Raw genomic sequence first — 27,448 nt, 5'->3', positions numbered from 1 at the left:
GTTTTTCATTGAATGTGGTAGAAGGTGAGCTTGATAACGGTGATGGCAGGTTAGGTAATGGATCAGATTGGTGAGGAGGCAGCATAATAGAATACAGTGGGTCTCAGCACATATTAATTACCTGTGAAGTTTTTTTTTTTTTTGAGACAGGGTCTTGCTCTGTCACCCAAGCTGGAGTGCAGTGGTGTGATCTCTGCTTACTGCAGCCTCGACCTCCTGGGCTCCAGCCATTCTCCCACCTCAGCACCCCCTCCCCGAATAGCTGCAACTACAGGCATGCATCACCACACCCAGCTAATTTTTGTATTTTTTTGTAGAGAAGGGGTTTCACCATGTTGCCCAGGTTGGTCTTGAACTCCTGAGCTCAAGCCATCTGCCCGTCCCGGCCTCCCAAAGTGCTGGGATAATAGGTGTGAGCCACCACACCCGGCCTACCTGTGGAGTTTATAATTATATATATAAATGCCTAGCCCCTGCTTCAGACCCACTGACTCAGATTCCATAGGGATGGGGCTAAGATATCTATATTGTATTCAAAGCTCCACTTGTTATGATGGTACACAACCAGTTCTGAAAACCTCTGGTTTGCTCGTTAAGAACATTGACTTTGGAATCAGACAAGCCTGCTATTAAATCTCGGTTCTATCACTTAGTTACCATTTGTCCTGGACTACTGTTCATTTTCATTGCTATAAAATAATTGTCCCATTTTAAATATTTTTAGCTCTAAAACCTGAAAAAGTGAAATTAGCTGCCTGTGGAAGGAACCACACCCTGGTGTCAACAGGTATGGTGCTCAACCTGTATGATTTCCTGCCTGACTTTGAGAACTGAGGTCTCATTCCAGTAACGTGGCTTTGTAAAATTAATAGAGATTATACTTTGGCAACAGTAAAATTAGAGTTTTTTAAAATGTCAATGGCTAGTACACGTTTGCCTTTGCAAATATACACATAAATGTCAAATGGCTGAAGAAAAAGCTTCTTTTCTTGGATTCTGTCATGGGACAGCATCTCCTAACCTGTGTGTCCACCTTAAGGGCTGGTTATTCCTGTTCTTGCTCTTCTCTCTTCCTTACTAAGGGTGAGTGGAAGGCACCCAGAAGGCTGTTGATGTGAGTGAGCATAATTCACATCAAAATCCATACGAGCTTTTGTGTGTGTGTGTGTTTGTAGAAATTAACAAAGTGCTTCTAAAATTTATATGGAAAAGCAAATGACATAGAAGAGCCAAAACAATTTTGAATAATAACAGAGGACTGGCACTACCTGGTTTCAAGACTCGCTGTAAAGCTACTGTAATCAAGACTGAGGTATTGGCAAAAAGATAGACAAAGATTAATGAAACAGAATAGAGTCTACAATTAGACCCATATGTATATGCCCACTTGATTTTTGGCAAAGATGCCAAGGAAATTCAATAGAGAAAGGATAGTATCTTCAGCAAATGCTGCTGTAACATTTAGACCTCCAGGACCTGACCACTGAGCAGTACTTCCTACCACCTTCCCCCTGCCCCTGCCCCTTGCCCCGCCCCTCCCCCACCACCACTTATTCTGTCTTCAGGATGTTTTCACTGCCTCAGCTCCTCTCCACCTCTCCATACCTTTCCCTTTCTGAAGTGTCTTTTCTCTTTCTCTTAGCCTTTTAAGATTATTTCTTGAGATCCCATTAAGTGTTAACTTCTTTCATGGAACATTTTGTGACTGTGTGTTCATTTATTTGTTTGAATTATTTCAGCATCTCACCAACTCTGGTTTGCTCCATGTGTGTGAAATTGTGCACTCCAATTGCATGTGACCTTGTATTTTCCATTTGAAAGCTAGTCTTGTTTCCCCAGTTAGGTTTCGTCTTTTCCTAAAAACAAAAAATAAAAATAACAATAACTTTAAAATTTTTACTAACTCAGGCTGATTTTGCCCTCATTTCACCCTATAATTTAGCAAGGCTTTAACTTCATTTATATATTTATGACATAGATAACTAATTTATGTGTTACAAATCTTCATTAATTTACAACTTACTGGTAATGTTTATAATCTAGGCATGATGTACTTTTTATTTAATTAACAGAGTAATTAACAAACATTTTTACATACTTTAAATCAGCCAAATGCTGTTCTAAGAATTTTACAAATCTCAACTAATTCAATCTTCATAACAACTCTATGAAGTAGGTACTATTATTATCCCCATTTTATAGATGAGGAAAATGAGGCACACAGAGGTTATGGCTTGCCCAAGGTCCCACAGCTTTGGTAAGTGGTAAGCCAGAATTTGCACCCAAGCAGTCTGGCTCTGGAGTCTTTCCTGCTAAACAGAGTGCTATAGTGCCTTCCTATTTAGCTAGGAAGTTAAAATAAATACAACATAGAATTATCATGTTTCTAATTAGATTTTTCTTGGATTTGCCTTGTTTTACTTATTTGTACTATTATATCTTAACTTTAATGGTTACAGAAGTTAAAATTAATGGACACATCTCTTTTAAAATAGATTTGCATTTTAAACTAGTATGGAAGTTACTTTCCTTGTTTTTACTCTGAATTAATAAAGTTCTTAGAACAGCATTTGGCTGATTTAAAGTATGTAAAAATGTTTGTTAATTACTCTGTTAATTAAATAAAAAGTATATCATGCCTAGATTATAAACATTTCCAGTAAGTTGTAAATTAATGAAGATTTGTAACACATAAATTAGTTATCTATGTCATAAATATATAAATGAAGTTAAAGCCTTGGTAAATTATAGGGTGAAATGAGGGCAAAATCAGCCTGAGTTAGTAAAAATTTTAAAGTTATTGTTATTTTTATTTTTTGTTTTTAGGAAAAGACGAAACCTAACTGGGGAAATAAGACTAGCTTTCAAATGGAAAATACAAGGTCACATGCAATATTAGCAAGAAATAAATACGTTCCATGCATTCTGTTCATTTCAGTTGCTAGTTACATTCTAGATTGATTTCTAAAATCTCACAAAAATATGTGGCCTTGCTTGTTTTGCTTTATTTTGACGATGAAATGAAGTTGTCTCCCAAATAATAGGATAGTGATAGCTTTCAACTTTCTTCACTGTTAATAGAGGAAATCGCTGCTATGCACTGACCTGTCTCATAAAAAGGGGGACTCTATAGTCTATTGATGTTTTCTTTTCCATGTGCAGAAGGAGGCAATGTATATGCAACTGGTGGAAATAATGAAGGACAGTTGGGGCTTGGTGACACCGAAGAAAGAAACACTTTTCATGTAATTAGCTTTTTTACATCTGAGCATAAGATTAAGCAGCTGTCTGCTGGATCTAATACTTCAGCTGCCCTAACTGGTGAGACTTGTTTCTTTTTCAGTCTGGGACACATTCCTTTCCTGTAGATCAATATATGCCAACTCAGTAAACCGAAGGGAGCATTGCTGTTTAGTTTTCTTTCATCGACTATCTATGTGCTTTCAGAAAACATTTAAAATATAACTTTAAATCTTGACATACTGCAATTTTATGCTTATTTATGCTTATTTTATGCTTATTTGTGCTTATTTAAATATACATTTAAAAAGTAATTGGCAAATAAGCTCTAAGCTATGCCGTCTGTCTACTCCTTTAGATATTCTTAAATATTATTTTTGTTGTGTGCTCTTAAAGTTATACTTGCAGTTTTAACTGAAGTTGCTGTCAGAAACATCCACAGAAATCTGTTGCAGCATATGTTGTTAAAATGTGGTTTGCAACGGTCATTGTACCTCTCTGCCCTCCCTACCAAAAGCCCATATGAGACATTTCTTTAAAATTTGGAGCCAAGATCAGCTTGATCTTACTGAAGCTGCTGGTTAGCTGCTTTGTTTCAAGCAGGAGACTGTATAACATCCGGTGTTACTCTCTCAGGAAAGTCAGAGTTGTCTCTGAAGCTCAGTCCTTTAGATTTTGTCAGCCCTTAAGTTAGCATTTTGACATCCTTCTTTCAGTTCTTATTTTCATTTGTTTGTTTTGCATTATTAAAATACTTCAAAAATGTAAATTATTTAAAATATATAAATAAATAAGTCTTGATAATTCCTTTCTAAAATATTTTTCCTAGATTAACTTTTTCTGACATCAAAACCCGTATCAGAAATTATATGTTACCTATTTTTGAGATGCTGTACATGCTATTGTATCTTCATTCTCTGAGGCTAGATTCTGTGTTTTCAGGTTTAAATTATAAGGAAAAAAAAATGTAGTGAAATACGTTTCTTCTGTTCTTTTTTCAAAACATCATTTCCACAGTGCTCCCAAGAGCAAGGTCTTCCAGGCTTTTTTGACCTGCAGGTGTCTAATGTGACCTGTGCTGTCTTTCAGTTCAGTTGCAGGTAGGCTGCTTGGAAGGAGGAGAACATTTCTGTTTAGAAACATCAGAATGGGAAAGGGTGATTGTAGGAAAGGGCATTCTGTCTTTGCTATCGAGATAAAAATATGGTCAGGACTTAAGTGATTTACAATCAGGCTGTTCTGTGTTCTTTATCATTATAGAAGCATTTCACAATATAAATTGAACTCTTAAGTAGCTAGCTGGTGTAAATGTCTTAGTAGTACTTTATTGTTAAGATACATAATTTTTATGAACTATAAAATAAATGGTCTTTTGGAAGTATAATAGCTTCAGAGCCTGGCTACCTTTTAAAACCTTTTCTCCCCCTTTTATTTTTCTTTATAGAGGATGGAAGACTTTTTATGTGGGGTGACAATTCCGAAGGGCAAATTGGTTTAAAAAATGTAAGTAATGTCTGTGTCCCTCAGCAAGTGACCATTGGGAAACCTGTCTCCTGGATCTCTTGTGGATATTACCATTCAGCTTTTGTAACAAGTAAGACACATTTTGAAGTCATCATGTTATCTCCCACTTCTATGTTGTTATTAAATTAATAATGAAATGATATAGTCTCTGGTTCTATAGAAATAATGCCATGGTTGTCCATGTAATGAAATTATTTTGGTCTGTTTTAGGTCACAGTATTTCCCCATTTATATAATAAGAGTTCATAATTTCAAACTCTGTCTGACATGATCACTTTTTAGGTGAATATAGAGAGCTCAGCATGGGATATAGTTTCCTTTGGTGGGACTTTCTCAGCATTCCCAACTTCTCCCTTTCCTGGACCCACTGACAACCTTTTCTGTCTTAGTTAAAATATTGGAAACGTTGGGCTCTAGCTGTTATAGTCTATATCTATCTACACTAGTAATAATAGAGGAAGTGTGATTATGACTTTCCATCTAATTGATGGGATTTTTTAACAGTAAAAACACCTAGAGGAAATAGTTTATGGACCCTCTTAGACAAATCTTTAAATATTTATTTTATACATTTACTCTTTATTCCATATACCACAGGCTCAGGGTTAGAAAGTGGTAATTCACCCATTTCACTGCCCCCTAAAGTTACCAATGAATTGGTAGCAGCATGATACCAAGGGAGAGTAAACCTGACTTTGTCAGTATTTTTCACCACTGCATCCCTGGTGTCTTGAACAAACTGATAATCAATAAATATTATTGAATGAGGGAGAAAGTGAATAAATGATGAATTGATTGCATTCCTTGAGGCAACACTACCTACCAACTTATTGGCAACTTTTGGCTCCTGGGGTTGGTATAGTCTGTACTCGCTTTGTTCATGAAACAAAAACACAAATGGGAAAATAAGCCAACCAAACAACAAAAATACCAAGTAAAAGCATTGTATCATATTTGGGCTTTAAGAAAACTGCCTGAATGAATTGTGTGAATGAACTCTGCATTAGCCATTAGGTGAACAAGTGGAATAGTTCATCTTAACCAACAGGCATTACATTGAGCTTTTCTTTGGTTTGTTTTTATGCCTTTTTTTAATTAAAAAAAGCTCAGCTTTATTGAGATATAATTCACATACCCTACAATTCACCCATTTAAGGTGTACAATGTCTTTTAGCATATTCACAGGTTTGTACATAAAATGAACTTTTATACTAAGCATTTTGCTGAGATTCATTTACATCAGCTGATATGAACTGTCAGTAATTTTCACACTAGCCATTATTTTATGACTTTAATCACTTAAAGCAACTTTTTATAAATTTTGGAAATAACTCAAGTATAAGGGGTTTTACTTAATATGTATTTCATGATAGAGGAAAATGTTGTATAGAAAAGCATTATTTTTTTCTCTTTGTATGTTGAATTTGTAGATCAGAAAAAATTGATTATTTTTAATTTTTAATATTTGTGGGTACATAATATATATATAGTGGGTACTACAGATATATGTATAGTGGGTACTCTCTCTCTCTCTCTCTCTCTCTCTATATATATATATATGTATATATATGGAATACCTGAGATGTTTTTATACAGGCATGTGATGGGCAATAATCACATCATGGAGAATGGGGTATCCATCCCCTCAAGCATTTATCCTTTGTGTTATAAACAATCCAATGATACTGTCTTAGTTATTTTAAAATGTACAATTATTTTGATTGTAATCATCCTGTTGTGCTATCAAATACTAGAAATTATTATTTCTAATTTTTGGACCCATTAACCTCCCTCCTACACACACCCCACTACCCTTTCTAGCCTTTGGTAACAGTCCTTCTACTCTTTATTTCCATGAGTTTGTTTTGATTTTTACATCCCACAAATAAGTGAGAACATGCGGTGTATGTCTTTCTGTGCCTGTTTTATTTCATTTAACATAATGACTTCCAGTTCCATCCACGTTATTGCAAATGACCGGATCTCATTCTTTTTCATGGCTGAATAGTATTCTATTGTGCCTAAGTACCACATTTTTTCTTGTTTTTTGAGACAGAGTCTTGCTCTGCTGCCCAGGCTGGAGTACAGTAGTGCAGTCCCGGCTCACTGCAACCTCTGCCTCCCAGGTTCAAGCAATTCTCTTGCCTCAGCCTCCTGAGTAGCTGGAATTACAGGCGCCCACCATCATGACCAGCTATTTTTTTTGTATTTTTAATAGCGACAGGGTTTCACCATGTTGGTCAGGCTGGTCTTGAACTTCTGACCTCAGGTAATCTACCCTCCTTGGCCTCCCAAAGTGCTGGAATTATAGGTGTGAGCCACTGTGTCTGGCCCCACATTTTCTTTATTCAGTCATCTATTGATGAACACTTAGGTTGCTTCCAAATCTTGGCTATTGTGAACAGTGCTGCAACAAACATGGGAGTGCAGATATCTCTTTGATATACTGGTTTCTCTTCTTTTGGGTATATACCCAGCAGTGGGATTGCTGGATCATATGGTAACTCTGTTTTTAGTTTTTTTGAGGAACCTCCAAACAGAATAGTTTATTTCCTAATAAAAATACAGAACATATTACTAAGATAGTTATGTTTAAGACTTCCTACAGATTTTTCACCTACTAGTATGTTTAAATGCTCATGTTCGCGTTTTAAATTCATGTTCTCAATTCAAGTTCATATTATAAATTATATAAAATATTCAATTTTTAGATCTTATAGATAAATAAAATCTATGGAGTTTTCAGGTATTATCCCTGATTGCTGTGTCTTTTCATCTGATATGTTAATGGTTGGGTCTGAGCATTTCAACCAGTGATTCACTGAATTAGGTGTAGTACAATAGGGGATATAAGTAAATGAGTTGGGGTCATGGGAACTGGGGGCAGGAATTTGTGGAGCAATCTTCAGATACTGGAGAATGGAGACTTGGCAGTGTGCTTAAGATCAGAATCCTGGGGAAGGTAGCTGTCAGAGCCAGGTAGAGAGTTTGAGGAATCCAGATTTTATAAAAATTAATAGGCCTAAGTGAAGTAGATATAATTGATATGAAATGACCTATTTATTCTTCGTGATAAATGTTATTTTATTTTTTATATATAAATAAGAAAAAGACCTTGGAATTAAATAAAACATTTTATATGGATTAAAAGCACTCACCTTCCCCTTTAAGGAAGGTCCTACTGATAGCTACAGGAAATATCTTTTCTAACCCTTTATAGCAAGCTCGTCCAACCCGCAGCCTAGGATGGCTTAGAATGCCGCCCATCACAAATTGTAACCCTTCTTAAAACATGAGATTTATGCACAGACCTTTTCTTTTTTTAGCTCATCAGCTATTATTAGTATTAGTGTATTTTATGTGTGACCAAAGACAATTCTTCCAATGTGGCCCAGGGAAGCCAAAAGATTGGACACCCCTGCTTTATAGGTAAAACATTTTACTTTAAAAAGTCGACACTGTGAGAAACTTCATCAACTTACTATGTAAAAGTCATTTTAAATGATATTTCTTACAATACCAAGTTGATTAAAATGTAGTACCTGCCCTTCTGGAGTTTACAGTCAAACTATAGGATGTATAGTTTTTCCATGTACAAAGCATTTTCAAGTATGAATATATTTCATTTAATCTCCCAACCACTCTGGGAGAGAGGTGGTGGTATCTGAGATTCCATATATGCAGGCAGGTTTAGAACACAGTTTTATTCAAGGTGATGCTGCGATTGAGTTGCAGAATCAGAATTCGAACTCCAGTTTTCCAGTTCTAAAAGCCTGAACAATTTCTACTGACATGCAGTTTCTCTCCATATACAAGAGGAAGAGGAGGATGTGGTAGCAACTAATAATGACCAGGCACTGATTATGTGTTCTATGTGCCTTTGAATGCATTAATTCGGTTATTCCTATGAAACAACCCTATCACATAGGCACTTTTATCCCCATGTTACAGGCCCAGTGATTGAACAACTTGCTCAGTATGACTCAGTAAGTGGCAGAATCCACATGCAAACAAGGCAGTCTGACTCTGTAGCACATACTTTTTGCTACTGTGCTAGACCAATAACTGCAATATACAGCAGACCATGATTGGTAACGTAAGACATTTGATAGCAGAGTCTTACGTGAGATCAAGAAAGAAAAAATATTATTTCTTGTTAGGGGCGTCAGGACATATTTCAGAGAAAGGGTGGTATTTGAGATTAACCATGAAAGATGGAAACAACTCTGAGAGAGACAGAGATGAGGGAAGAACAATCCAGGCAGAGACAAAAACATGTGCAGAGATAGAGACAGAAAAGTAAATCATGTATTTGGAGATTATTGCATAGTTGAGTTTGTTTAGAGGTTGTTTGTTTAGAGGTTAGGGATCATGGATCCTAAAGGAATGTGAACCCCTGAAATGATATGCTAAATTTGGTAGGTGCATTTTTTTTTTTTTTTGAGCCAGGTCTCACTCTGTTGCCCAGGCTGGAGTGCAGTGGCATAATCACGGCTCACTGTAGCCTAGACCTTCCGGGCTCAAGTGATCCTCCCACCTCATTCCTCCGAGTAGCTAGGACAAAGATGCGTGCCACCACACCCGGCTAATTTTTGTATTCTTTGTAGAGACTGGGTTTCACCATGTTGCCCAGACTGGTTTCAAACTCCTAGACTCAAGCCATCCACCAGCCTCGGCCTCCCAAACTGCTGGGATTACAGGCATGAGCCATCACACCCTGCTGGGATGTGTACTTTTTTTATAGAGCTGTCATCAAATTCCCAAGGGAGGATGTGACTCAAAAGAGAGTCACCAGGTTGGGGAGTAGATAGAAATATGACTGGTTAGTAGTCCGGGAACCTAATATGGAAGGTCTCTTGTAACAGTCTGCAGTTTATACTTGATACATGTATTTTTTTTTTATTTGGAAGTGTCATAATTAGAGCCTTGTTTTTGGAAGATGCATCTGATATTGTGTGGGTATGTTAGACTAGAGGTAGGAAAGACATTTGGAAAACTTGATCCAGGTGAAAATTCATGTTAAGGTGTAAAGGGAATCAGGAATCTATAGACAGAAATGGAGAGAGACTCATCAGGACTTAGGAACCAGTTTCCTATGGGAGGCAACAAGCATGGGAAAACGGAAGGGTGCTAACTTACTGGGCACCACTTTTGTGCCAGTGTTTGCTAAATACTTCATAGAAAACTGTGGTCCATAAAACTTCATTTTCTGTGCAGATCAATTCAGAAAATCAATATAGCTGTGTTTACGGTATTTGAGCAAGTTCTAAGTGGTGCATATCTTGTGCATTGGCTGTCCCACACCTTCCCGAAGTTCTGTGATTTTCTAGAAGGACTCACAGTCTTCAATAGCAGATTATACTTATGAATAAGATTTATTACAGCAAAGGATACAAAGCAAAAAGAAAAAGTGGGAAAAAGATAAGCATCTGCAGTGGAGTCCAGAGAAGTCAAGCTTGGGCTTCCTAGTACTTTCTCTTAGGAAACCACACAGGGCATGTTTTCTTAGCAGTGAACTACAGGGACATGTGTGGAATGTCTCTGCCCAGGGAAGCCCATTCTGTTGCTTCTAGGGGATTTAGGGTGCTGGTCATTTAGGCACCTCCTGCTAGCAACTGGCCACAGCAGCTGAAACTCAGGACCCTCAATAATGAAGCCAGGTGCACATCATCAATGTTGATGTTTGTGCAAGCAGCCCTGACAAACCTAATCTGGCATAGTTCATTGCTCTGGTATATATAACAAAATCATTAATCATTCACATAAAGAACACTCCAGGGGCCACCTTCTCAGGGGTTGGCAAGGATCAATCATGGTTCTCTCAGAGACTTGCAAAGAATAAGCAAGCAGATCTGCTCTGTTGTCTCTTTGCTTATACCAATGGTGATATGTTCCATGTCATTCTTCAGATTGGATCATATACTTACACAAGGTTTTTAAATTCTATTTTATAGAACTCAGTTAATTGCATAGAAATGAATAAGAAAGTTCTTGCTTTCAAGAAGTTCACAGTCATAATACAGTGTGATAAATGTAATAAAGAAGCAAATTAATAGCGTTAGTATGGACAGGGCAGTGATTAAGTGTCAGGAACTCCTTGGTAAGAGTCTTTGGAGGAAGTGCCATCTAAATGGGTAAAGTCTGCTATCTTAAGATTTACTTAACATATTTACTGCACACATAAGTGAGTTTTCTAAAACCAGTTTCATATAAAGCAATTATTCATTCATTTATTCCACAAATATTAAGTGCTTGTTCTAGACACTGCTAGGTTTTGGGGATACCATAGGGAGCAAGACAAAATTCATGTTTTTATGGGAGCTTTAAGTAAGTAAAAGACACAAGATATTCTTCACTTTTGTGAAAGCACTAAAGTAATTTTCTAGTTGTTTATTAGTAGTGGTAGTCATGAATTTTTCATGAAAATTATTGGATTAAAATAATCAAGGGGAAAAGAAAATCTAGCTTTATTTCTTTATCATACAGTAAAAATATCTCAAGAAAGCTCAAATGTATTAATTTATCCTTGTCAAAACTTTTTTTTGACGGTAAGACCAGCTTTTTGTTCATATGTATGTCATCACTAATCACTATACTTTTCCTTCAATAGCAGATGGTGAGCTATATGTGTTTGGAGAACCTGAGAATGGGAAGTTAGGTCTTCCCAATCAGCTCCTGGGCAATCACAGAACACCCCAGCTGGTGTCTGAAATTCCCGAGAAGGTGATCCAAGTAGCCTGTGGTGGAGAGCATACTGTGGTTCTCACGGGTATGTGTGGAGTCCACTGTTCTGTTCCCTGCGTTCTGTGGTGGCTAATGAAATTTTTTTAATGTTCTTTTTTTTTATTGTGGTAAGAATACTATGAGAACTACCTTCTTAATAGATTTTTAAGTGTATAATACAGTATTTTTATGTATAGGCACAACCATTGTACAGCAGATCTCTGAAACTTATCTTGAGTAACTGAAACTTCACGCCCACTGTACGGCAACTCGTCTTTCCGGCCTCCCCTCAATTCCTGGCAACCACCATTCTATTATTAGCCTCTATGAGTTTGACTCTTAGATACCTCGTGTCAGGTGGCCCTTGCATCTCTTTCCATTAAGATTCTCACTTTTTGGGCCTGGCGCAATGGCTGACACCTGTAATCCTAGCATTTTGGGAGGCCAGGAGATCTCTTGAGCCCAGGAGTTCGAGACCAGCCTGAGCAACATGACGAAACCCCATCTTTACTAATATTAGCCAGGTGTGGTCTCAGGTATTCAGGAGGCTGAGGTGGGAGGATCACCTGAGCCAGGGGAGGTTGAGGTTGAGGTGAGCTGTGATTGTCCCACTGCACTCAAGCCTGGGCAACAGAGCAAGACCTCGTCTCAAAACAAAAAGAAAAACAAACAAACAAAAGATTCTCACCCTTTATTCCTGTACTTAATATACATTTCTGGTCTATGGAATATTTTTTTTAAGTAGAAAAAAAATGAATCTTGTTGAATTGTTTCTGCTAACATAATTTACATTTTCATGACCTTAACTTTTTTTTTTTTTGAGACGGAGTTTCGCTCTTGTCATGTAGGCTGAAGTGCAATGGCCTGATCTTGGCTCACTGCAGCCTCTGCCTCCTGAGTTCAAGCGATTCTCCTGCCTCAGCCTCCCGAGTAGCTGGGATTACAGGTGCCCACTACCATGCCCAGCTAATTTTTGTATTTTTAGTAGTGATGGGGTTTCGCCATGTTGGCAAGGCTGGTCTCAAACTCCTGACCTCAGGTGATTCACCAGCCTCGGCCTCCCAAAGTGCTGGGATTACAGGCGTGAGCCACCACACCTGGCCTGACCTTAACATTTTTAATGGCAACATATTACATTATTTTTAGCTCATTTTCAGGGACAAACAATTTTTCTCATGTATATGTTTTCTATATTTATCTAAAATTGACATTTTTCCTGAAATGCCTTCTTTTGGAGAAGCTTTTTGTTCAAGCTGTTTTCTATATGTCATTGATAATTCTTTTCTTTGTGATATTTACAATGTATAGCTTGGGGATTTCTTTGTAGTTGTATGTTCTGTTATAGTAATTCATTAAAAAGTGGTATGGTTTTAAATTACAGATAATAAAAGAAAGTCAGGACCTTAATGTTACTTTTGGGATCTGAATTTCATATTTGTTATGACATGTCATTTCTCAGGATTCTGATCACTGTATTGAAATATACTCACTACTTGCTAATATGTTTACTAAATTGATGCTTCCAAATTTTTTCAACATTAGATTTATTTTAGATGAGTAATGTACATAATACAATTAGGTAGTGAATTATTATTATATTTTTTGCACAAAAAAATTAACAGTTTGTGAAGTCACCACTTAATCTTTAGTAGCCCAAAGTTAGAAATGTTGTAGACAAATTTTGAATAATATCCAATTCTAAGATGATATGCCTAATGTTGCCAGGTAAGTGAATAATATTTTATCTTTATGTTTTTTTCTCTGATGTTACTTTTCCTCAGCTTCCTGTTCTAGCCCCAGTCGTGGTTATTAAGCTTTAGTTTCTAGATGGAATCTTTTCTAAGTTAGAAATAATTTTTTTTCAAAACTTATACTCTAAATTTGGAAATAATTCTGAGGTTTAAGATTTTTTTGAATTCCTGCTGAAAAAGTGAATTTTATATAATTTCGAAAATATTCTAAAAATTAAACTTTGAAATTAATTTTTACACATTATCTGAAAATTCATTCTATAGGCAGAAATGCAACTTTATGTGTTATATATTTTCTCTAGTTTATACAAAGACTATAGAAAGAATTAATAGGTCATTCAGGGTTATTTTAACAGATACAAATGTTGATTGTATAATAATAGTGTCTTTAACCATTCATTATAAAACATTTTTCTATAAAGAGCAACAAGATAATCTATGATACTTTTAATGAAAGCTCAATTCTTAATTTTAAATTCTTAATTTAAAATAAATGCACTTAAGGATGATATTTTCGTGTGGTTTTAAAGACATTTAACTTTCTGTGGACTTTGTTCTGAGCTTAAGTATAATGTTTCCAGAAATTGATTGCTCTCTCCAGATTTTTGCAAGCTTACGGATCTCACACACCAGTAAAGTTTTTTAAATTATGAGATGCATCTATTTGACAGACCTGGAACAGTTATTTTTTGCCACTAAGATTTCCACTACAGATGCAAGAAAGAAGTGTCCTTGCATTTCCTGTCTGATTGTGGCAGCCAACATTGAATGGGGGAATACAGGAGAAAAACTTGGTAATACAGGGAAAAAAACATGGAGAGATAATTTTTACAGTTCATAAATAACTTTGTAAACAGTGAAGAGCTTGTGTTACAATCCAGAGAATAATCTAAAATTTGAGTTTAAAAAATTATGAGAACCAATAGATGGTTGTCAGCTTCTGATTCACATTTGCTTAAATATGGGCATTGAAAAACATGACTGCACTATCATATCATAAAATAAGGAACATTTTCAAAATAAAAAACTCTTAATTGTATATAATAAAGGACACCTCCTTAAACTGTATAAATGTATATGTATGAAAATTTCACTACTTTGCCTGTTTTTCACATTTCTCCATGGACCTGTGAGAGCTTTATTATGAGCCAGCCCTGGTGAGGAACCTGGTTCTGGAACACAGTATAGGCAGAATTTTAAAAATATTTAGTCCTAGCTGATGAAGAAATGGACCTGAAGAGTATATTGATCATCAGTGTGACTAAATACTAAACTGGATTGCTAAGAGAGTTATGGAATATTTTATAAGACCTTAGGGAAAGAATAGCTAATCACCTGTTCCAATTTCTTTCACTAAAGAAAAGCACTTGGATTAGGTGTTTCTGTGAAGGACCTTCCCAGCCTTGTTTTTCAAAAGTCTATAACTCTTATCTTAAAAATCTATTAGAGGATCATTCATTAAACTATTCTAAAAACAATTTAGTTCATTTCTGATGAATTTATTTAAAACATAATATTTGCACATGACCGTGATAGATTAGAAAATAAAACTGGTTGTAGTGATAGGGTGATTATAGTTTCTCCTTGGGATCAGGGAAACCATGGACCACTGTGGAAAAAGTCTGAGGCTGGAACTTGGGACACACTAAGTGAGGCAGAGTGATATTTGTAGTTTTGTAAATCGTCCACAGCAGTTACCAACACACAAGAAAGGCCAGTTGTGAGATGGGGTTCACAATGAAGTCTGGGTCCTGAGGCAAATGAGAATTTATCTTAACTTCTCAGATTATGTTTGGATAAACTTAAGTTTTCTACAGGTTAACAAATTATTAGTTCTGAAATCAAATATATTCTGTGAAATTACAGTAATATTAATCTGAAGCTAACTGATCAAATCTATTTTCCCAATGTAATATTATTTATTAACATTAAATTATGTTGTTAAATGTCACAAAGGTGATATGGCCAAAAATTCTATTGGTTGTTAAATATAATGTCCTTAAATAAGAGCGCCTTCAATCATTTTTATAAAATAGAAACTGCTGTCATCACTAATATCCAAGCACCTGAATGGGAACCTACCAGGATACTGAACAAAACTTCTGTAACATGATTCAGACTGCCTAAACAGCCTCATTTCACAGGCTAATTAAAATCAGACAGCCTAAGAAATGTAGAGTAATTGTTGGTCAGCTAGAGATAGATAATTGCTTTAATTTACCCAATATTCTACTGTTAAGCTGAACATTTAGAACTGGAAATATGCCATGTGATTATTAATTAAACTAAGATGGTTTTTTAATATTAAAATAAAGATCTGTTTTGCCATTGCCTCAATATGGCTTCATATCTTTGATACAGCATATTTTCTTAAAGGAGTAATATCTATATGTCTTATTTATGAAGCAAACATTTTTATTAGAAAAAATTGTAAAACCACATGACAATAGACAGTTATGTTTTCATTTGTAACCCCCATTGATAGAATGAGTTGATTAGATACTTTTTAGAAAAATGTTCTTTACAACAGTATGTCATATTATGTTTTCAAATCTGCCTGAATGTTTTCTCTTTTAATCCTGTCAGCACCTCTGTTAGATAGGGATTATAACATCAGAGAATCTAAGTAACTCACCTGCTTGCCACAGCTAGTAATAATGAATGTTTGGGTTCTGGCCTGAATAACAAGCTCTTGCCCTTCCTGCTGTAATAGGAGAAACTCAATGTACTAAACTCAAAGTACTAAACTCAGTGTACTAAGGAGAAGTGACTAATGTAATCGACACTGTGCTTCCTAATGCAGCAGCCAGGAGCATGATGTCTCTAAAAGGACCCTTTCATCACCACTCATGTATCCTGTTTTTGTACTTTTTCATTTCTAGAAAACATATGACGTAGTATTTACTGAGTTACTGGAAGTCCTTTGGAATCACTTCAAAATATCAATATAAAGAAAAGCTTTTCCCCTCCTATTATAGTTGCATTTCCTAGTGAAGAAGCTTTACTTGTGAATAAATCTAGCATATGCCCTATCAGTTTTAATTCTCAAGACAATTCTCTGAAATTGGGTTTTATAAGATAGATTATTAAACTACTTTTATTTTATTTTATTTTATTTTATTTTTGAGATGGAGTCTTGCTCTGTTGCCCAGGCTGGAGTGCAGTGGCGTGATCTTGGCTCACTGCAACCTCCACCTCCTGGGTTCAAGCGATTCTCCTGCCTCAGCCTCCCTAGTAGCTGGGATTACAGGTGTACGCCACCATGCCTGGCTAATTTTTGTATTTTTAGTAGAGACAGGGTTTCACCACGTTGGCCAGACTCTTCTCCAACTCCTGACCTTAGGTGATGCATAAACTGCTTTTAAAAGGAAGAAGTTTTTCTGTAGGAGACGCTATTCACTTTTTTATTTGACGTAGTGAGTTAGCTTAATGACAGTTGGTTCTTTTTTATTTTTTGAGATGGAGTGTCGCTCTGTCACCCAGGCTGGAGTGCAGTGGTGCAATCTTGGCCCACTGCAACCTCTGCCACCTGGGTTCAAGCGATTCTTGTGCCTCAGCCTCCCTATGTAGCTGGAATTACAGATGCATGCCATCATGCTCAACTAATTTTTGTAATTTTAGTAGAGATGGGGTTTCACCATGTTGGCCAGGCCAGTCTCAAACCTGGCCTCAACCAGTCCACCCGCCTCGTCCTCCCAAAGTGCTGGGATTACAGGTGTGAGCCGTTGCAACCGGCCAACAGTTGGTACTTTTTGAGCTGATGTAATTATGGGGACATTTCAGGTAGTTCCCTGACTTATGTGCCTTGTATCATACCTGTTACTTACCTAACTATGGTTATGTATAAAAGATAAAATCATACCCATGTCATAATTTTTATAATGATGTACCTTTTCATTTTTCTCTTCCTTCATCATTGAAAGATTTATACTTCAATATTAAGTATTCTTAAATGTTTTTTTTTTCCCCAGAGGCACTTAACCTTCACTATAAAAGGTTGAACGTCACAGTTTTTCCAGATATGATGGTAACAGTGTCTGCTTCCATAATCCTTGTCTTGTATTTGCCCCTTTCCTTTCAGAGAATGCTGTGTATACCTTTGGGCTGGGACAATTTGGTCAGCTGGGTCTTGGCACTTTTCTTTTTGAAACTTCAGAACCCAAAGTCATTGAGAATATTAGGGATCAAACAATAAGTTATATTTCTTGTGGAGAAAATCACACAGCTTTGATAACAGGTATGGATTAGAATTTCTGTTATATATTTATAGAACTGGGTATATTTTATTACAAAATAAATTATATGTGAAATGAATGTATCTAACTTAAGTAAAGGAATTAATGGCTGAGAAAAATGGAATTCCATGTTTACTATTCCAAAGTATAAAGTTGTGAACTTTTTATTATTTTAATTCAATTTAGAATAAATGTAAATGATCCAAAGATTTAGAACCTCACAATAGGCCGATGATGTCAGAAGTTAGACCATAGTATTATTCTTTGTTAGAAAACAGGAATCTTTTTGAAATTATATCATTTTGAAGGCTCTTAATTCTACTCAGGCCAAAAGGAAAAATCCCACAAGCAAAAACTTATTTTAAAACATTCTTCCTATTCAGTCTGACAGAGCTGCATTCAGGCCGAGTCAGTTGTTATGTTTTTGCCACCTGGAGGCATTTTCAGGAATGACTCCTTTCCTTCTCTTTCCACGTGTTAGAGAGAAGGGACCCTCAGAGACCACTAAGTGGATACCTTCTTCCACTCTGTGGTATCTCCTTCATGCAGGGAAATGTTCCTTTGAGCCCACTTCTCAGCCTCAAAACTATGTGCTGCTAATAATGTAGGACTCAGTAAAGATTCTCCCCTAAATGATTCAGTCACATATATGTAGGTAATTGATATAGTCCACAGTTTTCAATGCTTTGTGACAAAAGGGTATATAATTTCACTATTTCTGTCTAAATATGAAGTGAAGCATTGGAAAGTCAGAAATCATCTAGTGTATTGACGTAATCCATGTACTAGTATTTCTACTTTTTTTCCTTCTTTCTGAAAAAGCTACTGCTATGAAAAAGCTCCTGAAAAAACTACTGCTCATCTAATGGTATCTGGCTAGGGAAACTAGGAATCAGCAAATGCAAGATACACTGTTTCTTCTTCCCCAAAGAAGCTTTCAGAGAAGATGACCTGCCCATGATCAAGTATCAGTGTTCTTGAGAACGTATCATGAAATAGCATTATATAGAATATGAAAAGTATTATTCATTCATCATCCACTAAGAGTTGTTGTGTATCCCTTAGCTATAGGCTCCTAATGTCATTTTATCTGTCCTTACTGTCATTTTTCATCAACTCTAATCTTCCACTGATAGTAGATACTTACTGTTTTTAATCTGTCATCTAACATACAATTCGATTATTTAGTTAAATTTTCATAGTACCTTTACTCCTGATAAAAAGAGTTATAGCACAAATAATTGAACATTAATTTTGTTTGCCTTTTTGTTCATCAATCGTCCCTAGAGGGCAAGTGGTGTAGAATTTTTTTTTTTTTTTTCCTCCAGGACTAAAGAGAAGTATGTAGTGGGTTATCTGCAAGCTCTTGCCAGTTCCCCATTATAGCCAGTGGCTCATATTTTTAAAAGCTCTCTGAGGTTGAAAGTGCCATCAGGCAGCTTGGATCGGGGTTTATATTTTCAGGCAAAAGACAATCAAATTTAAAAGGCAAACCTTAAAAAACATTTGGGTAAAGAAATCAGGTTGAAAAGAAGGAGGAAGAAGGGATAAAGGTGATAAGGAGTAGATATAAAAGAAGGACATAAATACTTAATAGTAAGAATTGTAAGAGTCTACAGCTTGGTCAACATGGTGAAACCCCATCTCTACTATATTCAAAAATTAGCCAGCGTGGCAGCGCGTGCCTGTAATATCAGCTATTGAGGAGGCTGAGGCAGGAGGATCACTTGAACCCGGGAGGCAGAGGTTGCAGTGAGCTGAGATCACACCACTGCACTCCAGCCTGGGTGACAGAGCGAGACTCCATCTCAAAAAAAAAAAAAAAAAAAGTAGTCTAAAGAGTCCAAACACTGAATAGCACTAACTTACATATTTACAGGGAATCTACTTATTTTTGTAAATCGATTTTTATACTTGCCACCTTACTGAATTATATTATTCTTTCTAATGATTTTTCAGTTAATTCTCTTGGATTTGCTTAGTATGCAGTCACTTTGCCATCTTAAACCAGGAGTCCCCAAAGGTGACCCAGTTGTTTCCCAGCTTAAAACCATTCATTTTCCTTCTAAATGTCCTTAAGATAAAACTTCAAAAATCCTTCATCTGAACTAATAGGACACTCTGTGTAGTCCCTTTTCACCTCTTCAGACTCATCTCCTACCACTCTCCCCTTAGTGCTTCAGGGGTATTAGTTGCCTTTCAGCTTCTTGCCCGAGCCACGTTTGCTCTTGATTCAGAGGCTTTCTATGTACTGCTGACTCTGCCTGGAAGATTCTTTGCTCCCTTCTTCATGCAGCTAAGCCCTACTCATCCTTTAGGTTTCCCTTTGAAAGCCTTCCCTAATCCCCAAACTAGAGGAAAATTCCCCTCCTTTGAACCATATCAACACCCCTTACTTCTGCTTCCCTGGCACTTACCCCAGTTGAGATGGAGCGGCTTGAAGAAAGGAGTGTGAAGGTTCGTAATAGCTGCTATGGCAGTAAGCAAAAGGACTAACTGGCGAGAAGTGACAAGATTACTCATCATCATTGTGGGCCCAGTTTCAGAGGGGACCCAGGTTTTGGTATAGGAATTAGTTAGCATTTTTGGCTTATGGCATTTACTTCAACAGTATTCCACAGCCCAGGAGCCAGATTAGTTAAGCTAAGCCAGTAGTAGAGATTTTGTGCATCCCCCACTCCCCAAGTCACATGACAACGTTTGGAGACATTTTTTAATGGTCATGACTGCAGAATGGAGTTGTCCTACTGGCATTTAGTGGGTGGAGGCCAAGGATGCTGCTGAACATCCTACAGTGCACAGGACAGACCCACACGACCATGAATTATCTGGCCCCAAATGTCAATAATGCCAAGGTTGAGAAACTCTGATCTATCAATGACCTCGGGGAAAAGGAAAATAGACTGTGTTGGGATGTAGGGGTCAGAATACAAGCATCTCCTTCTCCTTCCCTTGGAATATATGATGTGTATCTCAAATTCTCATTCTGTATTGCTGCTGCTCCACACACTGCCTTGCGTGACAGGTCATCAACTTCACAAACCACCAAGGTTAATTGATTTATTCTCAGAATATTTATTGCCTGATGTTACATGCAGGACCACAGAGACCATAGAGAGTGTGGAAAGATCAATAGAGTAAATTCAATGCAGAATTTGAGGGGGATAATTATAATTGCAGTATGAGTTAACATGTTTATCTGTTTACAAATAGATCCATACAAGTAACACTTTTATAATTCTCTTCATTATTTTTGCATTTTAGATATCGGCCTTATGTATACTTTTGGAGATGGTCGCCACGGAAAATTAGGGCTTGGACTGGAGAATTTTACCAATCACTTCATTCCTACTTTGTGCTCTAATTTTTTGAGGTTTATAGTTAAATTGGTAAGGGCATCACATTTCCCTGTTTATATTTTCATATTACTGTATTTGAGTCTTTCAGTATTTCATAGAAAATAAGTAATTTTATGTTTGTATGGAAGAGTATCATATATATATCTAATAAATATACTTGTTTCCTAAAAGCCAAATGTCAGACATTATGCCATTCAGAAAATGTGTTGCTCCTAATTTTACTCCTTTAGCATCTTCCTTTTTGCTGAAATCTTGTCTCTTCTGCTTCGTTCTCATATATCTGTTGAAAGCTGGGACTGTGCCATGCCCGCAGGCTTTGTATCTTGTGTAGCACCCAGCAGAGTACCTTGCTCACAGTAGTCTTTAATAAATATTTGCTGAATTAAATGTTAGACTCTCAAATCCTGCACAACAGAAAGTCTGATAATAAACAAAGAGTTTTGGCAGGGCACGGTGGCTCACTCCTGTAATCCCAGCACTTTGGGAGGCCAAGGCGGGCAGATCACCTGAGATCGGGAGTTTAAGAACAGCCTGGCCAACATGGTGAAACCCTGTCACTAATGAAAATACAAAAATTAGCCAGGTATGATGGCACACGCCTGTAATCCCAACTACTCGGGAGGCTGAGGCACGAGAATTGCTTGAACCCAGAAGGTGGAGGTTGCAGTGAGCTGAGGTCGTGTCACTGCACTCCAGCCCAGGTGACAGTGAGACTCTGTCTCAAAAAAAATAAAAAATAAAGAGTTTTGAAGATACAATTTTTTGGCTAAATTTTCTTAGGTTAAGGATGTATTATTTCAGTGTCACGTCACCACCATGCATCATACCTGTATTGTTTCTTAATATTTTTGCCAGTTAAGTTTAGACTTTTGAAAATTCTGTTTACTTGATGATAATACTGAAATTTGTCCTCCAAAGACTCAGTGTCTCATAATATGGAACACTTTGATTTATTGATTTGACAGTCATTTAATGAAAGCCTACTATGGGTAAGATAGTGTGCTAAGTATAAGAAATACAAAGTACTGGTCGGGCGCGGTGGCTCACGCCTGTAATCCTAGCACTTTGGGAGGCCGAGGCGTGCAGATCAACTGAGGTCAGGAGTTCAAGACCAGCCTGGCTAACATGGTGAAACCCCATCTCTACTAAAAATACAAAAATTAGCTGGGCGTGGTGGCAGGTGCCTGTAATCCCAGCTTCTTGGGATCCTGAGGCAAAATAATTGCTTGAATCCGGGAGGCAGAGGTTGCAGTGAGCCGAGATTGTGCCATTGCACTCCAGCCTGGGCGAGAAGAGTAAAACTCCATCTCAAAAAAAAAGAAAAAAAAGAAATACAAAGTATTGTATACAGTGATGAACGAAATAACCAGGACCTCATTCATTGAGGACTTATTCATTACAGTCTTATAATTTTTAAAAGGGATATACAAAAATATATATAAATTAAAAATTTTAAAGTATTATGAAGGAAAAATAGAACATTATAAAGTATCTAGAACCTATGTACGGAAAATACTGCACTATGGGTTTTTTTAAAGCATTTTCTTGAAAATGATTTATTTCTCAAAATTCTTTGAATGCTGATTTCATTTTTTATTGTTCTGTCATCACCCAAGTAATCACGCATACTTGCATTTATTTTCCTCTAAGGACTTTTAAGCATTAAACTTAGAAAATGTTCATATAAAGAAGGCTTAGAGACATAATTAGCTCAAGAGACTGATTTATACTGTAAAAAAAATCTTCTAGTAGAACTTCTCTGAGTAATTTTTCACATTTTTAATGTTCTTCCCAGATTAAAATACAACATTTTCTAACTGTAAGGAGAAATGTAATTTGCCAAGTATTTTTTTCTCTATATTATTTGAAATTGAAAGTAAAATGGTGGATTAAACTTGTTCTAATTTTCAATCACAATGTTTAAAGAATATGTATGGTAATTGTGTACCTATTGTATACATATTGTGTACACATTCTCATTGTGCACACACATACGTATAGACAGAGAGATTCACCAAGTCTGTCTAGGAAGCCTACCACTAAATAAATGTCTTACAGCTGATAACTGTTAAAAACTCATTTGTGTTTGAAGCCAATGTTGATGAGTTTTTCTGTGGATTTATGCTGCAGGTTGCTTGTGGTGGATGTCACATGGTAATTTTTGCTGCTCCTCATCGTGGTGTGGCAAAAGAAATTGAATTCGATGAAATAAATGATACTTGCTTATCTGTGGCGACTTTTCTGCCGTATAGCAGTTTAACCTCAGGAAATGTACTGCAGAGGACTCTATCAGCACGTATGCGGCGAAGAGAGAGGGTACAATTGTGGCCTATTCTGTATAATAGTATTATCTAGCACTGCAAAGAAAACTAGAAGAAAAAAATCTGTTTTCTTTTTAAATCAAAGGGTCTTCTCAGATAAATTTGCTACATAAAATTATTAGAGTTGAGTGCTAACAAACTTTTAGAGTTAATTCAGAAAAATTCAGAAAAACTTAATGCTTTTTTTAAAGACACAAGTTAGAAAATTTAAATTATAGAAAACTTTTGCATATAGACAATGGTGCTATAAAAGCATCCTTTTATAGTCCTATTTTATCACCTCACATTGAATGCTGAATTGTTTTTTCAACTGCATGTGGACTTTCACTTTGTTATATGCTTTTTTTTTATTATGGTAGTAAAAATACAACAAATATACCCCCTTAACAGATTTTTAAGTGTGCAATACAGTATTGTTGACTATAGGCACAATGTTATGTTGTTCAGAAATCTGTAGAACTTAATTATCTTATATAATGCTACATTCTTTTGTCTTTCAGTTAAGCCTCATGAGCAGTGGGAGCTTATATACTATAAACAATGAAATGGGAAAACAAAGGAATAAGGACTTCAATTAGAGAGAGGAAATATTCTCTCAATTAAATTTAGAGATTTTCCTTCTGTGTTTTAAAATTATTGTTCCAATGGCATATATATATGTGTGTTTTTTTTTTTTTTGAGACAGAGTCTCACTCTGTCGCCCAGGCTGGGGTGCAGTGGCACAATCTTGGCTCACTGCAACCTCCATCTCCTGGGTTCAAGCCATTCTCCTGCCTCAGCCTCCCAAGTAGCTGGGACTACAGGCGTGCACCACCATGCCCGGCTAATTTTTTTGTATTTTTAGGAGAGACGGGGTTTCACCATGCTGGCCAGGCTGGTCTCGAACTCCTGACCTCAAGTGATCCACCAGCCTCGGCCTCCCAACCTCCTGGGATTACAGGCGTGAGCCACCAAGCCCGGCCCCAATGACATACATGTTTTTTAAAGTAAATGGCAAATAATTTTTGAAGGTGACATTCCTTTTTTGAAAATTACTACAAGTTTCGAAACATGTTTTTTTGAAGGTTCATAGCAGTTTTATTTGTAATAGCCAACATATTTCTTTTGAAGTAAAAAGGTTAAATCTGGTGTTTTATTATGAAAAAGCATATATGGAAAAGTTGAGAAATACCCCATCAGTGTTTTGTAGTTGTTGTTAATTTACATCTCCTAAGTAATTTTTTGTTTCTTAGGGAGTGTAGAGAAAATGCACACACACTTTTCCCCAGTCATGTGAAAAATAAAGCTTCCAAATTGAAATTTAGAGCAACTAAGATACAGAGACAACAGAGCAAAATGTTTTTGAGCCTTTGGGGATTATTAAGAAGTAAATGTTGTGGAGTGTTGGCATACTTTGAACTTTCTCTTAAATATTTTAGCAACTTTTAGGAAAGTTTATATCAATATTAAATATATAACATCATGAAATAGATTGTTTAACCTGCTTATTTTAAAGGAGAGGTCTCCAGATTGTTTTTCAATGAAGAGAACACTACCTCCAATAGAAGGGACTTTTGGCCTTTCTGCTTGTTTTCCCCCCAATTCAGTCTTTCCACGATGTTCTGAGAGAAACCTCCAAGAGAGTGTCTTATCTGAACAGGACCTCATGCAGCCAGAGGAACCAGGTAACATTTGCTACTCTGTCTGCTCTCAGGTTAAATGTGCCTTTTATTCCTGTTGTTTTTATGTTTATCTTAAGATGTTTTCTCCAGTTATTTAAATTGTTCTCTCCCTGGTTAGAGCCTAACATCCCTCATTTGAACTCAAATCCGGGAATATCCTTACAAATAGAAAGCACCATCAGTGCTCCTAAGACTGCCATGTAACCACAGCAGCATATCTTTATAGAGCAGTGGATAACAGTTATAGTACATTCCTTAACTTTATCCCCTTTAAACCCTGAAACCACTTGAACTTAGAAGGGAGTTATAGTCCTCATTTTAGAGATGAGAAAAGCAAGGCTTGAAGAGATCAAGTGACTTGCCCAAGGTCACTCAGCTTATAAACGAAGTGGTCAGAATTTGAATACAGGTCTTCTGGATCTATATGAAATTCTGTATTTAGGCAGTATAACATAGCGGTTAAGAGCATGGAATATGGAGTTAAACTGGGGTCAGAAGCCAGTTTTGACATTTACTAGCTGTGTGGCTGACTTTGGGAAAGTTACTTAACCTCTCTAAGCCTCAGTTTCCTTGTCTTTGAAATTTATTTAATAATACTAACTTCAGAAAGTGATTATGAGGATTCAGTGAGATCAGGCTATAAAATAATTAGCATTGAGCTCAGCACCTCTAGAAACACCTCAGTAAATGTTGTTATGATTAATATTAATACCTTTACGTCACTACCTATTAGATACAGATTTCATGTTTTAATTTGTAATCCCAGCTCTTTCACTATTCTATACCTATTCTAAGTAAGTTTCTTTAGAGATATTTGTGTATCTTAGGAGTGTCTGTATGTTACTGCAGGACATCTAGAGAGGGAATATTCTCTCTTAATTAAATTTAGGGATTCTCCTGTGTTTTAAAATTATTGTTCCAATGACACATATATTTTTTAAAGTAAATGGCAAATAATTTTTTTTTTGAGACGGATTCTTGCTTTGTTGCCCAAGCTGGAGTGCAGTGGCGCAATCTGGGCTCACTGCAAGCTCCGCCTCCTGGGTTCAAGCCATTCTCCTGCCTCAGTCTCCTGAGTAGCTGGGACTACAGGTGCCCGCCACCATGCCCGGCTAATTTTTTGTATTTTTTTTGTAGACATGTGGTTTCACCATGTTAGCCAGGATGGTCTCGGTCTCCTGACCTTGTGATCCGCCCACCTCAGCCTCCCAAAGTGCTGGGATTACAGGCATGAGCCACCACACCCAGCCAATGGCAAATAATTTTTGAAGGAGACATTCCTTTTCTGAAAATTACTGTAAGTTTCAAAACATATTTCTTTTTTTGAAGGTTCATAGCAGTTTTATTTGTAATAGCCAACATATTTCTCTATTTGATAGGGGTAGGACAAGAAACCAGGACCAGGAGATCAGAAAGTAAGCAGTAGATTTGAAATTAAGAAGATAAACCTGTCATCAGGGACTAAGAATCAGGGACTAGGAACAGATAATTTGTGTATCTTTGAGATCAGGAAGCTAGGCAAAGGGTTGAGGTAATAAAGGATTGGGAACTCAGGTAAGAATTGTGGGCCATGGGAATGGGATATTATATATAACTAGGACCTTGATAATGAGCTGATTTCTTACACCTGACCCACAACTTTTATATGTTTTCTTTTGAAATAAGGTCAATGTCTAATGGTACTCTTCAGCCCTGGACATGGAAAAAGTAGTAGATTCTGACAAGCAGTATGTAGTGTGTACAAGGAAAAAATACATATATGGTTTAGGGAAAACTGTTTCTCAGTCCCAGAGATTTGAATGTGAAAATATGCGTGATTTTGTAGCTAGATCAAAAGGAAATGCCATCTCTTATCTTTTTGTGACTGCTAACACTCTCTTAAGAAAACATTTTGAAAGTTGTATCTAACGTATACTTTAACTTTTTCTAAATCATTCACAGACTTCAATCTTTATAATGGAGGAAAGTGGATCAGGATATGTCTTACTAAGGAGTTGTCATTTAAGCTAAAGGATAAGAAAGAGATGGCTACACAGGGAGACTAGATGTATTTCAGGCAAAGAAAATAATATAGGCAAAGGTTTGGAGGCAGTTAAGAAGAAAAAGACAACCAGTGGGGCTAGAAAGTGAGGGAAAGGGTAAGATAAAGCAGTATTGGAGAAAGAGATGGTGAAAAATTATTTACGGTTTTATAGGCCGTGAGAGACCTACGTGATATGAATGTTTTTCTTAAGTGCGATAGAAAGTCATTAAAAGATTTTAAGCAGTAGACTGATGTGTTCCAATCCTATTTCTACTTTAAGATGATTATGATCACTTCTACCTCCATATAGATTATACAGAGGCCAGACTAGAAATAGGAAGAATACTTGTGAGCCCTTTGCAAGAGATGATAGTGTATGGACCAAGGTGTTTGCAGTGGAGATGGAGAAAAGAAAAAGAAAAGAGGGAAGATGTGAAATACCTTATAGACATAAAAACCAACCGGACTTGCTAAACTTATTAATGCACCACACATAGGTGTGAATTAAAGTGAGGAATCAAGGATGATTCCTAAGCAAGAGGAAGCTTGACACATTTGAGGAAGAAATTTAAGAACTAAGCCTCAAACTAAGAACACGTTTGAGGAAGAAA

General features: G+C 36.6%; 1 protein-coding gene and 1 non-coding gene across 9 annotated transcripts in view; both read left to right on the top strand.

The window, feature by feature from the left end:
• Positions 1-27,448, top strand: part of RPGR (retinitis pigmentosa GTPase regulator) — a 58,036-nt gene that overhangs the window by 6,008 nt on the left and 24,580 nt on the right. For 5 of the 8 annotated variants that reach the window (XR_010154782.1, XM_016943902.3, XM_016943904.3 and 2 more), the window contains exons 4-11: positions 725-787; positions 3,163-3,321; positions 4,685-4,834; positions 11,375-11,533; positions 17,320-17,475; positions 20,738-20,862; positions 22,963-23,148; positions 24,649-24,817. Coding sequence is in view for 7 of the 8 variants with exons in the window: in XM_016943902.3 (XP_016799391.2) it covers positions 725-787; positions 3,163-3,321; positions 4,685-4,834; positions 11,375-11,533; positions 17,320-17,475; positions 20,738-20,862; positions 22,963-23,148; positions 24,649-24,817 (1,167 nt within the window). In the remaining variant the exon portion in view is untranslated. The remainder of the gene's footprint in view (positions 1-724; positions 788-3,162; positions 3,322-4,684; positions 4,835-11,374; positions 11,534-17,319; positions 17,476-20,737; positions 20,863-22,962; positions 23,149-24,648; positions 24,818-27,448) is intronic. The other 3 variants (XM_054676976.2, XM_054676979.2, XM_054676974.2) reach the window with 1 other exon arrangement.
• On the top strand, positions 13,893-14,022 carry LOC112207199 (small nucleolar RNA SNORA31). The gene has a single exon (XR_002941654.1). It is a non-coding gene; the product is annotated as a small nucleolar RNA SNORA31 (small nucleolar RNA).

This window comes from Pan troglodytes, chromosome X (genome assembly GCF_028858775.2).
Source record: "Pan troglodytes isolate AG18354 chromosome X, NHGRI_mPanTro3-v2.0_pri, whole genome shotgun sequence".
NCBI classification, from domain to species: domain Eukaryota; kingdom Metazoa; phylum Chordata; class Mammalia; order Primates; family Hominidae; genus Pan; species Pan troglodytes.
Note: the sequence above shows the minus strand (reverse complement) of the source record. Positions and strands in the feature narration are given on the sequence as shown.